The sequence below is a fragment of the Carassius auratus genome, chromosome 18 (genome assembly GCF_003368295.1).
Source record: "Carassius auratus strain Wakin chromosome 18, ASM336829v1, whole genome shotgun sequence".
Classification (NCBI taxonomy): domain Eukaryota; kingdom Metazoa; phylum Chordata; class Actinopteri; order Cypriniformes; family Cyprinidae; genus Carassius; species Carassius auratus.
This window is the reverse complement of record NC_039260.1, coordinates 23,588,269-23,604,331: the sequence shown is the minus strand read 5'-3', so window position 1 is coordinate 23,604,331 and position 16,063 is coordinate 23,588,269. Positions and strand designations below refer to the sequence as shown.

General features: G+C 35.0%; 1 protein-coding gene across 3 annotated transcripts in view; it reads left to right on the top strand.

Moving 5' to 3' along the window:
• The window catches only part of ltbp4 (latent transforming growth factor beta binding protein 4), a 77,547-nt gene that overhangs the window by 19,521 nt on the left and 41,963 nt on the right, over nucleotides 1-16,063 (top strand). For all 3 annotated transcript variants that reach the window (XM_026288100.1, XM_026288099.1, XM_026288101.1), the window contains exon 6: nucleotides 10,629-10,853. In XM_026288100.1, the coding sequence (XP_026143885.1) occupies nucleotides 10,629-10,853 (225 nt within the window). The remainder of the gene's footprint in view (nucleotides 1-10,628; nucleotides 10,854-16,063) is intronic.

Sequence of the window (16,063 nt, the reverse complement as noted above, 5' to 3'; positions counted from 1 at the left end):
GGTTGTTAAATATGAAAAAGTGTAATCTATGAAAGCTTTTTTTCCTCTTACGGAATAGAAAATAAAAGGTGATTGTGACTTTTTCACACAATTCTGATTTTGCTTGAAATTCTGACAACTCTTTTCCATCAATTCTGGAAAAAAATAAAAATGAGAAAAAGTTGCAAAATATAAACACAGAACCATGTCAACCGGCTATTGAGATAAAGAAGATATATAAAAAATATAATAAATATATAAAAAATATATTTCATTTTTTTAATTCTGTGTTTCATTAAGAATGTAAGAATTATTTCTTATTCTTTTTTTTTTTTATAATTCTTTAGATTTCCTAGTTTATATCTCACATTATCTCTGAATTACAAGTTTATATTTCTCAATTGTGAGTTAGGGTTAGAATAAGATTTAGGATTAGGAATTGTGTGGAAAAAGTAAGAATTTCGAGAAATAAACTTAGATATGCAAGAAAAATAACAGAATTGTTAGATTAAATATCGCCGTTATCTTTTTTTAATTTATTCATTACGTGACGGAAAATAGCCCCAATGTACATATAAGAGATTTTTTTTTTTTTTAAATTTACAAAAAGCACTGTATATCATGGATTTGTGTGTATATATATATATATATATATATATATATATATATATATATATATATATATCTATATCAAAGAATCATGATATTATGGCGGTTCAATAGCGAGATCGGCTCCAACCCAGCCCCAAATTTCAGTCCAGTTCTGAGCCCGAGGCAAGTGGCTTATTTTGTGAATCCAAGCTTGTATTCCTAGTCACTGTTCCACGGTATACGCTTATGTAAGGCTTGAACAGTCCCCTTGACTTCAGTTTCCACTCGGGACCTGTTTCCTATTCAGCTCTTGCCTCTTGTCCAAGAGAAAATCAGCTCCAACAGTCCAGCTACATTGTGACCTATTTATACAAGTGCTGCCTGCAATCTCCATCCAGCTTCCTCTGATAAATTTTATACATTTGTGTTTTCTTCTGGTAAACACGTCCGTACATAAAAGCAGGAGATGATTTATGCGTGTTCTGGAGATAAATGGGCATAAACACACATGCCATGTGTGTGGCATCAAAAGAAATGGTGTTGGCTTCCAGTTCTGAGAAATGTGCAGCTCTTCTCATTTATCAGTTTACTAAACCTCCGCCCAAAGCATCTTTTTAGTTGAGCGGATGGATGCCGGAGCTTACGTCTTTTACAGTGACTTCATGGTCAAGTCTGGCATCCAGGCACGAGGCCAAGTGCTGGTTGTAATTTTGCTCGTCGGAGTCATTTGACAGCTGAATTACGACGACGAGAATGATTCGAATCTTTCACAGTAGTGATTGTAAACACGTAGTGAAAGTTTGACTGCTGAAAATACTAGATGTTTCTCGCCAATGCAATCCAGAGCTCTTTATATAACTATTTATATAAATAACGTCCCTGCCCCTCCTGGATTCATCTCAAAGGGGTTAGATCCTGATTGGACACATTTGTCTCCGCTATTTTGTAGCTCCTAGTCACTTTCTGTGGATCCATGTGGGACTGTTAGTCGTGTTTCTTCTGGATTGTGCTTCCTTTGGCCTGGAAACGTTTCATCTTCGCCAAATTGATGTCATATGGTTCTGATTTCAGAGCTGCAGACTGTGAACGAAATGCTCACAAATGTAGAAAAAAAAGGTGACAATAATTGAAAATCCCAACCTGGGCTTATTGGAAAAGTATAATAATGTCGTTTCCAGAGGATATGAACACTAGTGGCAATAAAACACCAACAATTTTTATTCCTTTTCAGACAAATTATGATTGTAGTGGCAGATCATAATTGCTTAAAGTCTTATTTTTGTGATATTTTGTGCACAAAACTCTGTTATGAGCTCAAAAATGCATAATTTGTAAACTAATACATTTTGATGTTTGCATCACATAAAAAGCTCCATACGTTTGGCTTTTCTGATTAAGTTAACTTGCTTGTTAGCGGACCCGGTGTGATACACTCAAGTATGAGTATATATATAAATTACTGGTGGGCATATATATATTTTTTTTTAATCTAGATTAATCTCACTGTGATCTTGAAATTAATCTAGATTAAAATTTCTCATTCGAATTCTGCCGAAGCTGGGGTCAGCGGTGACCCGGTGAAGGTTGTACCAGTGGGCCCTGTTTGAAATTGTTTAATTTGTATGTTCGTTTATTTTTATTTGTGCTATTTACACAATGTTAAAGTTTTTTCCAAGTTTGTAGGTGTTAAGGTACAGAAACCAAATAATTAAATGTAAAATAGCACTGGATAGTTATCAATGTAAAAATTAAATCTACAATAAAACCTACATTAATTCAGACACCTTCAACATTTCTCACATTATTACAGTTTTGCTATAAATCTGTTGTCTGAATATTTTTGGTTTGTCTGTTAAAACTACAAAGTAATTCAGTGAAGAGCAGTGAGTGATTTTCATTTTCATTTTCTTGGATTAACATTACAGCAGCCAGTAGCTAAATTAGGCGCAGTCACTTTAAGAGACGATGAACGCATCCAATGTATAATACACATCCCATTTGTTTCCTCAACTGTTTACTTTCACTTAAGAAATAACTGACAGTTTTTTTTCGAACATAATTTCCAAGGTGGATATTTTTACATATTTTGTATGTATTTGTCAGCACAAGAGCAAAAATAAGACGGTTTAAAACTAACACGGCACGTGCTTCTCTGTTCAGCTTTTCTGCGTCTTGTGTTTGGATGCTTTAATGTTTAAATCGACAAGCGGTAAGGCTTAAAAACACATGAAAAAGATTAGCTTTCGTGGCGATGCGCAGCAGTGGCCCGTCAACTGTCCTGAGCATCTTTTTAGGCTGGCCTCAACCAGTTGGTTATATAAAATATCAAGGTGAAAGTCATCATAGCTTGCTTAGTATAGACCCAGCTCCCAACCCAACTTTGAGAATAGATTAACGGCGATATCTTTTTTTATCACCCGATAAGAGTCTTCTGTTAACGCAGCACGTTAACACCGATAACGGCCCACCACTTATTTATATATATATATATATATATATATATATATATATATATATATATATATATATATATATATATATATATATATATATATATAATATATATTATTCTTTTTTTATACAACTAGAAAAACCATAGTAGCCTCTTAATAATGTTCCTACACAGCACAAGTAAGAAGCTCAATGAACTGAAGCATTCATAGTTTTTCAGTTTGTCTCTCTAGATTTTCAAATGAAGATGAGTTAACAATAAATGTATACATGCAGATGGGCTGAGCATCTGTGTCCGATCTGAGGCACGTGTTTGTAGGGCTTGTTATAAATCTCCTCCAATAGCTGGCTGAGGGTTTTGGGCAAATAGAGAGTCGAACACGTGGTGCCAAATAAAAGCTTCCAATCCTTCAGCTGCTTTAGCTGAAATCAGTGGAGAAAGCGTGAAATGTTCTTCCTGCCATGAGAAATCAAGCAGCTATTTCTTCTCACTGCTTACATGCGTGCATCTCCAAGGGTTAATTAGTTTACCTGCAGTGGCCCTCAGGGGCCCTGAAACATCTGGAGCGTGGCAGAGAGCCAGAGACTATCAGAGGCACTCACAACATGTGTGTTACCGTACATGTACTGTACGTATGTGCGGATGCTTCATGAAAGATTCGGCTTTCTAAACGGTTCAAATGTCGTCCTAGTTTTTTATGATATGGAAAAATTCTTCCATGCAATCGTGGTTTGACATTAGTGGAAGTACATTCATGTGTGTTAATGGGTTACAGAGAGATATGTGATATTGTACAGTAAACTTTTGAACCCTGGTTTTTGAGATAGACTCTTGCAGGAACACAAAGGCACAAAAACACTTAGCTTTTCAAGAGGTGGGGGGGTTTTATGGGGGTACGGTAAGGGGGTCAGTGCTAAATTGATGGTTACATTATCATACTGACATTAATTTATGCAGTTTTTTTATGAAAATGAGGATTTAATTAGAAACACCACCAATCAATCAATCAATCAATAAATTTTACAAAATTAAAAGCTACTTTGCTGGACAGGGAAAAAATGGGGAGAGAAAAATTAAACAAAGTTTCAGCAAGGACACATTGAGTTGATGAAAAGTGTTCGAGTGTTAGAGAAGACAGTGTTCTGTTTTACTTTCAATTTACTTTCAAACAGCTCTCCCTCAGAAATTTCTAATAAATTTAAATGATCATTATTATAATTTTATAGTGTGGTATCCTTGCAAAATCCTTAGAGTAAATCTGCTAAAATTATTGAAAAATTGTCATTGGTCAGCCAATACGTATGTGAGACACACTTGTTATCACCATTGAAATGAATGGATTTGCAACTTTCTTTATTCTTTCCCAGAGTACAGCACACTAAGAGCACAACAGCATGTGTCTTTAATTTACCTCAAAATAGTTCTGCTGTTTCCCCTTTGACTTGAGTGATGATGCAGTCAGCCTTGAAGTTCATAGACATGTGCCCAAAATGTGTGGATACAAACCTTCTTCCAAATGTATTTTTATTTAAAAGTACTCATATCTCTTCTTTAAGACTTTAGTTTTAAACACAATCCTAAACTGGTATAGTCGAGTCTGGCAGGATCTCTTTCCTTTTATTTAAGCTGAAAGCATGAATGAATCTTTGAAGTGTAAATGAGACGTTCTTCTTGGACCTTCTCCAATGAAAATGTAATTTTCTTCCATTCGTGTCCTGTCAAGAGTTTTATAATTTTGTTGTTTCAGTCAAGCAGAGTATTCCTGGCCTTTCTTCATTTCAGAAGAATTTTATTTACATATTTCCCCCCTCACTGAAAGTGTAGATTTGGCTTCCTGTTATCTGGCTGGAGCCAATATTTATCTGAACCCTCAAAACAACAGAATATCTGTGGTCCAGAAATGAAGGTCGAAGGCTAGAAAATGAAAAGGTATTGGAGATTTAGTTTTATAAAGTGTAAGGGGGTTGCCAAATGTTTGTATTTTTACACAGATGAGCTGAAGAACAAGTTCTATATCCTGGTTCAAAAACCACCATGGTTCATTCATCTCCAAACGTACAAACCTATGCCACATCATCTCCAAACAACAGCCAACCTCCCTCTCTTTCACATTAATGTCCATTGAATATGGTCAAGTACATTCTAAAAAATACTGGATTAAAAAACAACCCAACTTGGGTTATTTGGCAACCTAGCACTGGGTGAAACCAACATGCTAGATTGTTTTAAGTCAGCTATTGTATAAAAAACTATTATATTACTAGATTAAATTAGACAGGAATTTTAAAATCATTTAGAGAAGGACCCTAGCAACCATATACAGTAGTATGTGGTATATAATATTGCTGCATAAAAAAATAAAAATAAATAATAATAATAATAATACAAAAATGGCTCTTTTGATTCAGACTATTGACAGGTTTCAGGTATCGACCTGAAAATTGTCAAGTCATGGCCTAGCAACCATATTAAGGACCCTAGCAACCACATGACACTTTGAACCAACCTTATTTCAGCTTCAGAAGTCTGAACTGATATGTGTTTGGGCTCTTTTGACTCACGCTGTCCATTCAGGCTTTCCCAAGCCAACATCAAAGTTTGTTCGCAAACTTTAGCCTCGAGGTTGATGTATCTATGTTTTCTAGAAATGTAAAAATACTACCACAAATAGGAGTTAAAACTATGTGCATGCATACAGCAGAAAATCAATGCTGACCTGGCACTGAACCCTGCCATAAAAATGATGGATACCTGTGGACTTTGGATGCTGTTCAGCTTCCGCTAAACCCTGGCTAATAGAGGTGTGTGTGTGTGTGTCAAGGAAGCAAGCCAAATCTCATCTAACCAAATATAATTGGTTGGGTGACCTCAGCGTCTTTAATTCCCAAAATGAAACTGCTCAGATGTCTCTCATCTTCCACATACAAGCTCTTGTCAGCAACAGCTGGGAGGAAATGGGTCAGCCAAAGACGCCAGATCTTAACCGTCTCCTTGCTGTTTATGTGTGTTTACTTTAAAGAACAAAAAAAGATAATATCATGTTTGTCATATCTTCTCAATAAATTTCATTCCTGTTACAGCGTTTACAAACATTGTGCTGTTTTTCTTGCTTCATTTTAGTCAATATTTGAATTAGAAAACGCACTTTTCTTCCCTGATAAACATGATTCATAATGGCTTCTGTACCATTTTTACCACCAACTCTGTTGAAATATATTCTGAACTTATTTAGGTTTTTAGGTCAATAAATAATGTAGATTGCAAAATGCAAACTGGGTTGATTAAAGTAAAAGAAGAAAGTTTACATCGGTAACTGGACAAACAGTTGGATCAAAAACCACTTAAAATTCTTTTTTTTTTTTACATTTATGAAAACTTTAGACTCTTGATCTTGATCTGTACAGGTTGGTTTTATGGATCGAATAAAACCATTTAGTGTAGATGTTTCCATTTTTTAGTTTGACCTTAGTTTCTTAGTATTAGCCAGCATAATTTGCAGTGATCAGATTACTTTTTTCAAGTAACTAGTAAAGTAACCCATTACTTTTTAACAGAGGTGGGTAGTAACAAGTTACATTTACTTCGTTACATTTACTTGAGTAATTTTTTTGGGTAACTAATACTTTTGAAGTATATTTAAATATGGATACTTAAAGATAATTTTTATTTAAAAAAACTGTACTTTTATTTTGTTACTGCGGGCGACGCACGTCTCATTGCTTTATTTTAATGCAATACAAGTTATAAATACTTATTATAAATTATAATACAGTTTATTTCCAAAGCACCTTCTACTTTACTCTTGGCAATGAGCGAAGCCCATTCATGAATGATTCATTCTTTTGAGTCAATTCTGTTTAAAGGCTTGATCAAACCAGATGGCAAACCAGGGAATTGGTTCACAAATCAGTTTGAATGATTTGTTCAGTTCCCTGCTGCATGTGCTGAGTCGTGTGAAGCGGTTCTCAATCAGAGTTGTAACAAAGTTTAAGAACATCAAGAGCGTTGAAGATGTGGCTCTGGATCTACAGTCAATTGGAAGCAAATCTGCAAAGGCTATTGTTTGCTATTTATAAAGATGTTTGAGATGAACACCGCATGTGCTGTCTACGGTTCAACAGGTATAGATAGGCTACTTTCGATTACAGTACACGAGACCACTATGACATTACCAGTTTGTTGTACATGTAAATATTTCAAGGTTTTGTTTTATGTGTGTGTTAATTCTGATGGTTACGACTTACAGCTTAGGAAAATAAAAAATTCTGAATCTCAAAAAATTTGAATATTCAATTTTGAGCTTGATTAGTTTGATTAATTTTGAGTATAAATACTGAGTTCCTCTTGGGCTAGTTTAGAACATGCAACCACAATTATGGGAAAGACTACTGACTTGACAGTTGTCCAGAAGACAATAGTCAACACCCTCCACAAGGATGGTAAGCCACAGAAGGTCATTGCTGAAAGGGCTGGGTGTTCACAGAGTGCTGTATCAAAATATATGAATAGAAAGTTGACTGGAAGGAAAAAGTGTGGTAGGAAAATGTGCACAAGCAACATGGATGACCATGGCCTTGGGAAGATTGTCAGGAAACTTAGATGTCTAAAAGAGCTACAGAAGTCAAAAAGAAAATAACTGGACTGTTGCTCAGTGGTCCACAGTCCTCTTTTCAGATGAAAGTAAATTTAGCATTTCATTTGGAAATCAAGGTCTGGAGTCTGGAGGAAGACTGGAGGGGCACAGAATCCAAGCTGCTTGAAGTTCAGTGTGAAGTTCCTAAGTCAGTGATGATTTGGGGTCCAGTGAAATCTGCTGGTGTTGCTCCATTGTGTTTAATCAAGTCCAAAGTCAATGCAGCCATCTACCAGGAAATTCTGGAGCACTTTATGCTTCCGCATACTGACAAGCTTTATGGAGATGCCGATTTCATTTTCCAGCATTGGTACATGTGAGTATCTATGGGGTATTTTGAAGAGACAATACAGAAACAATACTGTCAAACAATACAGAAGAGCTGAAGGCCGCTGTCAAAGCATCCTGGGCTTCAATAACACTTCAGCAGTGCCACAGACTGATCACCTCCATGCCACACCGCATTGAAACCATAATTCATACAAAAGGAGCCCCATCCAAGTATTTAGTGCATAATTAAACCTGCTTTGGAGATCTTGAACATTTCTGATTTGTAATTCTTTTTTTGATTGATCTTTGGGAAAATATTCACATTTTTTTGAGATACTGAATTTTTTATTTTCCTAAGCTGTAAGTCATAACCATCAGAATTAAAACACAAAGCTCTTGAAATATTTAAGTTTGTGTGCAATGAATCTAGAATATAAGAATGTTTGCTTTTTAAAATTAATTTACAAAAAAATAAATAACTTTTCCATGATATTTTCTTTTAGATGAACCTGTACATAGTAACTAGTAACTAACTGCTTCAGTAGTTTTTTTTTTTTTTCTCAATACTTGTTTACTCTTACTTCATTGATTTGCACTATATCTGTCATTTGTCTTGCGCTGCTTTATTTAACTTTATTTTTAATTTTTATTTATTCATTTCTATTCAGACTATTACTTTTAGTTTTACTTAAGTACATATTTCTATACATACTTTTACTTGAGTACAGTTTTTGGGTACTGCTTTTTCATTTACAAGAAAATATTGTAGTTACCTTTTTAAAGTGACTGACAAGTCTCCTATCCCCATATTTGGAGAAATCAGGAGTACAGAGGTGTTTTGTGCACTGTCTGAACATGATGTTACTGTAGTTTTAAAGTGAAGTGAAAAGTGAAGTGACATTCAGCCAAGTATGGTGACCCATACTCAGAATTTGTGCTCTGCATTTAACCCATCCAAAATGCACACACACAGAGCAGTGAACACACACACACACACACTGTGAGCACACACCCGGAGCAGTGGGCAGCCATTTATGCTGCAGCGCCCATCGAGCAGTTGGGGGTTCGATGCCTTGCTCAAGGGCACCTAAGTCGTGGTATTGAAGGTGGAGAGAGAGCGGTTCATGCACTCCCCCCACCCACAATTCCGTCCAGCCCGAGACTAGAACCCACAACCCTACGATTGGGAGTCCAACCCTCTAACCATCAGGCCACGACTTCCAACCTATGCATTAGACTATGCATTAATTCATCCCACTCATAAAAAAATACAGTTTTCATCAAAATGAATTAAAACCGTGAAAGGCAAAATCAGAATATGACGCAAACCTACAGTTATTAAATACAGTATGTTAAATTACACAAATGTATCTAATCCCATTTTATTGACTAATGTATTTGCTGCTGACCTTTGATGATTCAGTTCAACTTTACTAATAAGCAAAAATGACTTTAGATAAACTAACAATTGTGCTTCATCATTATTATTATTTTTTTTTTTTACTGAAGAGTGTTCAACCTTCTCCTGTGTTCTACTGTAAAGATGTGAATTAACTTTTCCTTCAGCCTGAGGTTTATTCATTACGCGTTTTGGTGTGAAAGGGCTATTAAACTTGCTATAAATAGAACTTCTTATATTAAAAACAATCAAGCCCTGCTCACATTTAAAAAGTAATGCAACACATTACTTTCCATAAAAAGTAACTGAGTATGGTAATGTAATTAGTTACTATTTTAGGGAGTAATGTAACATTGTAATGCTTTACTTTTAAAATGAACTTTCCCCAACACTGATAATTTGAGAAAGCAAGAACCAAAACTTTTCTACAAAGCGTTAACATGGTCAGTGTCAAATTTGATTAGTGACCTAGAAATTCATTTTCCATCATTTGTTTTACATTTTTATCAAATCCCTAAAACCTCCTCTTTATTCCCGTGATTAAATTTTATTTTAAACCTCAAAATAACGATGTGGTCACAGGACACCACTGAAAACATGTTGAGTTTTTGGATTGGAGAAGCAGAAAATAATACTTACTGGTGACGACAGCTGGAAAGTGTTAATGAATCATTATGAAAGAAAACTATTGTGATTTGATTTTATGTTGAAGATTAGATTTAGTCTGGTTCTGTCTGATCGTTCTTTCTCAACAGCTTGTTTTCTGAGTTGTGTATGTTGTTGTATGGAGCTCTTTCTACATGGGGTTTGTTTGACAGATGTGTTTGGATCTAGAAATCTTGCTAGAGCGATTGCAGATGAAAACTGCAAAAACAACCATGGAGAGAACCTCTCTTTCTCTCTTTCCTTCTCTCGCTCACACAAGGTACATTTATTTTCTTTTTTTTATGCATGGGCTTGGTCCAAGCTTTCCAAACGTATTAATACATCTCAGACATGTGATATAGAAGGCATTCTGAGGCCAATGATGACATAAAAGAAATACAACAAAAATCAGTTGCTTTTTATAGAAACTTTCCATTTTGAGAGGCACTAAACCAAGACTCATAACTAGGTTGTTAACAGCATCCATGCAAAGACAATGATGACTGTGTTTTGTGTCTTTCATCAGAACCTTATTAAGCTGCAGTGGGTTTAAGAGCAATAATTGCATAAAGTTTATGAGTGATTGGATGAAGTCATTCATCAGGGATTTTCTCTGTTTCTCTGTATTTTTACTCACTTTCTGTTCTTTCTCCCGTCAGTCGTGTGTCCGATGTTGTGTAAGAACGGAGGAGTGTGCGTACAGAAGGATCAGTGTCTCTGCCCGCCCAACTTCACTGGGAAGTTCTGCCACATCCCCGTCTCTACCGCCGCCTCCACCAATGACATCGAGAAACGGGCCACGGGTGCTGTGGATTCAGCCAATCAGCCAATGACATCTGAGTACATCCTGCCTCTGCAGACGCCTGAGCAGATCAACACCAATGGTGAGAGTGACTGTCTCTCAGGGTGGTTTCTCAAAAAGCACAGTTCATTTAACACATGTTGGTTTACGGAGGGGCATTTTGTCACACAAATGGGGACCTGATGTTCAATCATGTCAATTTGCATTACAATTTTTAAGTTCTACCTGAAGTTAAAAGACATTTCAACAGTATATTGGTATTTCAAATATTTCGAAGCATGTGAAATGATTTTGACCATGTGAAAAATAAGTGTGCTTAATTCTAGTGAATGTGCACTTACAGTATAGTGTACTTAAAGGGTTAGTTCACCCATATATTAAAATTATACCATTAATAACTCACCCTCATGTCGTTCCAAACCAGCGAGACCTCTGTTTATCTTCAGAACACAGTTTAAGATATTTTAGATTTAGTCCGAGAGCTCTCAGTCCCTCCATTGAAGCTGTGTGTACAGTTTACTGTCCATGTCCAGAAAAGTAATAAAAACATCATCAAAGTAGTCCATGTGACATCAGAGGGTCCGTTAGAATTTTTTGAAGCATCAAAAAAAAAAAAAATTGGTCCAAAAATAGCAAAAACTACGACTTTATTCAGCATTGTCTTCTCTTCCGTGTCTGTTTTGAGAGAGTTCAAAACAAAGCAGTTTGTGATATCCGGTTCGCGAACGGTTCACTCGATGTAATCGGATCTTCTTGAACCAGAACTGAAGTTGAACACAGAGCCGAGCCAGATTCTCGAGTCAAGAACCATTTTGTCTGAACCGAACGGTTTCTTTTGGTGATTGATTTTGAACTGATTCTGTGCTAGTGTTATGAGCGCGGGTAAACCGAAGGCTTCAATCAAGGGCAATCATCGCCAATGACGTCATAATGTCGAGCGCAAAAGAGGAGTGAAACGTTTTCTTCATTCTTATTGAATTTAACTGTTCAAAAGAACCGGTTCGTGGAAAAGAACCAAACTTCCGATCACTACTGGTAATATGAACACCAATGCAACTGGTTCTTGACTCGTGAACGAGTCAATCATTCATTCGTTATCTGGCTCGGCTCGGTGTTCAGTTCTCTCTTCACATCAGTTCAGTCAGTGTACTGTTTGAGTACATGAATTACTCCGGGATATTGGTTTGTTTGAACTCAGAGGGAGTGTCAGCCACATTAAAAAAGTTAACAGCTTAAGTCATTTGTGGATTAATGCGTATTGGAGACACAAACCGTTTAAAACGATTCAGTTTGATTTGGTGAACTGGTTACATCGAATGATTCGTTCGCCAACCGGATATCATTGTACTGTTGTGTTTTGAACTCTCTCACACAGACACGGAAGAGAAGACAATGCTGAATAAAGTCTTAGATTTTGCTATTTTTGGACCAAAATGTATTTTCGATGCTTCAAAATATTCTAACTGACCCTCTGATGTCACATGGACTACTCTGAAGATGTTTTTCTTACCTTTCTGGACATGGACAGTAGACCGTACACACAGCTTCAATGGAGGGACTGAGAGCTCTCGGACTAAATCTAAAATATCTTAAACTGTGTTCTGAAGATAAATGGAGGTCTCACGGGTTTGGAACGAGATGAGCGTGAGTTATTAATGACACAATTTTAATATTTGGGTTAACTAACCCTTTTAAATCTCAAAAGTACATAAAAACAGGAATTAATATAATGTTAGTTAAATAAAACGGCACTTAAGTAGAGTACATTTTAGATAATATTTTAAATGTAAAAATTAATAATCTTTTGTTGCGTTTTAAAAAAAGTACACTGATTTTGATGTATTGAGAAACATACTAAAGCACATGTAAAGTACTTCAATATAATGTTGTGTGTGTGTTAAATAAAGGCCTAGAAAATATTTTATTTAATGTATTTAAATGTACTAAACTGCAACTTTATTACAAATGTGTAATAAAATATATGTTCAAAATATGTGACATACATGCACACTAGATAAATAAAATGCAATATCAAAATAAACTTAGATACTACTTACAGCAACTGGGTCACATACCAATCTTAAGTTCAACTAATTGCATTTTAATGTAATTTATTTTATTTATTTAATTTTTTAATGTCTAAAGAATTGACATTCAGTTTGCAATTCAAATATATATATATATATATATATATATATATATATATATATATATATATATATATATATATATATATATATATATATTATTTTTTTTTATTTTATTTTTTTTTAAGTGTATTATTTCAGCAAAAAGTATGTTTTTTAAAAGTGTGTGTCTTTCACAAGGGTACAGCAAATTTTAACAGTTTAAGCAAAATTAGAAGAATAGAACAAACAAACCTTGTTTAATCAAAATTTTTACGGTAATATGTGTTTTGGCGCTGTAGTCCGTTGTGTAACTCATGGCCACATACAGATCCAGACTGTTGTGATGGTGAAAAATGACTGTGTCTCAGACTGGCGACATTTATTTTCTGTTTTGATTTGGCTGTTATCCGTAAATGACAGCATTGGAGTCCTGTAAGGAATTAAAGCAGAAACACGGCTGATGCATCATGCAGATGTCAGTTACACCTGGAATATGTGAGCGCAGTGCTTGAATAGATCATGTGTCTCGTGTGTGGGTTTGTTGAGGAAGAATGACGTCAGGGAAAGCACCATGTCCACAGTTTTTACTCTGAAATCTGCTCTGGGCTGTACTAAGACCTGATGCCATTTTAATATACCGGTACGTATTTTCTGGGCGTTTGGCCTCATTGTTAGACAGAGGTAATGGAGAGTGACAGGACACGTCAATGCCAGAAATGAGTCTGCGTCACTCAGGAGAAACACAGGTCTTCAGTAAATAGTCATATACTTTCTTTCAGGTTGATCATCTAAACCAAACTCATTGCTGTAGCTCTTTGCAATTTAATTCTACAAGAAACAACACCACAACACTTAATACCAAGCCATGTGTGTTTATTCTGTCAGGGATTGAATTTAGTATGCTGCCAATCATTAGCTGTGTTCTTTGTTCACTTCTAGAATAAAAATGTCCTGATTATTTACTCACCCTCATGAAAGAAATGAAGGAAAACATTGCAGGATTTTTCTCCGTATAGTGGACTTCAATGGGAGTCAACGGGTTGAAGGTCTCATTAAATAAAAAAATCTGCATAAAAATAACGGACAAATTGTATTTGATCCACAACCCATTGTACGGATGTGTACTTTAAATCTTAAAAATACATTTTAAAAATCATTATTTGTAGATAACACAGTATTAATGCAATGAAAGGCCACTGAAGTGACTTAAAGAGAGAAAAAGTGCACTTTTTGTAATAATGTGAAAATTAAAATGTTTACTTTAAAGCGCATTTTAAATCATTGTTTTAATAATCTTTTGTCATGCTTTAAAGAAGTGCACTTATTTTGATGTGTGGACTAACATACTAAAGCACATGTGAAGTACTGGATTATAATTTTAACTGTAGTGTGTTATTCAACATTACATTTGATAGATAATATATTTTTAACATACTAGATTAAAACTTAATCATTACAAATGTGTAATTACAAATATATTTAAAAACATGGCACGAAAACTTACAATAAAAATGGTTTTAAAGTATATTTTAGTTGCTTATAAAATTAATGCTTGTCCCTACATTCAATAATAATTTTAACCATATTTCAAAGACAGTAGATGTAATTATGAAATTTTATAGAAATATATACTGACGTCTTACTTAATTGGGTAAAAAAAAACACTCACCAGTGTTGCATTTATTAGATTAAACTACTACATTTTCATTTAACTAGCATGCACTTAAGCATCCAAAAACATTACAAGTTCACACTTATGTATATTATTTTAAAGTGTATTATTTCCTTACTATTTTTAGAAGTATGCAGCTTCTTTTTCATAAGAAACTAGCATTAGATTATTAATAAATTTAAGACTAAATTTAAAATGTTAGTAACACTGTAACCCCAAATAAATTGGCAAAAAATAAAATCACATCAATAAGATTGATTCAAGAAATTCAGAGTTGGAGTAAGCAGGTTTTTATGTTGTTAATTGCTCTTAACATTATCCATATGCAAAATATGCTTCATTCATCACTATGATGGTCACCCTCCAAAAACAACATAACAGAAACTTAAAAACCATCATACCCTACCAAATGTAGAAAATAAAAAACATCTAAACCAATCCCTCAATAACAAAAAAGTCGTGTATATGATCAGTTATTTTAGAAAAGTGCTTTTTTTTTTTTTACTTCACTTCATTCCTAAGAAGCCGAGGACCTTTGACCTCTGGCATTTAACCCTATAATCTCAATCTGGCAACCGTCGCTCAGTGACATGCCACAGACTCTGCTGCACTTCATGAGGGAGTGTCAGGTGAGCTCAGTGTTTTGGCAGAGAGACACATGAACAAGCAGACCAAGGCGGATTCACTCCACAGCTGATTAGATACGACAACAACTAAACCTGACCAAGACCTGAGGCGTGATGAGGAGAGACAATGTGAACCTCATTTCAGTACCAGTTGTGTAGAGAGACCTGATGTGTTGATCTAACAGCTGACAAGTCTGGCCTACCACGTGTCAGAAATGGGTGATTGGATTAATGAGATGTTTCCCAACAACCATTGATACCAAATTAGATTCCATCATTACAATATAGATCAACGAATATTCATCAACCTCAGTGTAAACTTACGTGGTTGGAACCATAGTTAATTCTTAACTTAAATCTGAACATTCTTAAATCAAGATACATTTACTTGAAAAGCAACGTGACTTAAGATATTGGGTCTTTGCTTTAATTACATGCTTAAATGCTTAATAAGGTAAAAATAATTTTCTCAAATAATTGTTTATTTGTTGACCCCTTTGGCAGTTTTTTTTTCTCTTTGCTACTTCTTATAAACTTCCATCAGCAAAGGAGAAGTGCTCACTAACACAGATTTAGACAGATTTGTGAACAATATTTGAGAGAAATAGGCCTTTTATGTCCATAAACTCTTAGATCTTTGAGTTTAGCTCATGAAAAATGGGGGCAAAAACAAAAGTGTTGCATTTATAATTATGTTTGTTATATGGTAGTTAAAAATAGCTTTTTAGGGGAAATGCTCCACTTTTTCCATACTACATTACATTTCAGTGCAAGGTGCCAGTAAACCCTACAGCTTTCAAACTAAAAAGCACTTGTATTGTGCAAGCGGTGACTCGAATTGGGGTTATGAGCACTAAACACCGTC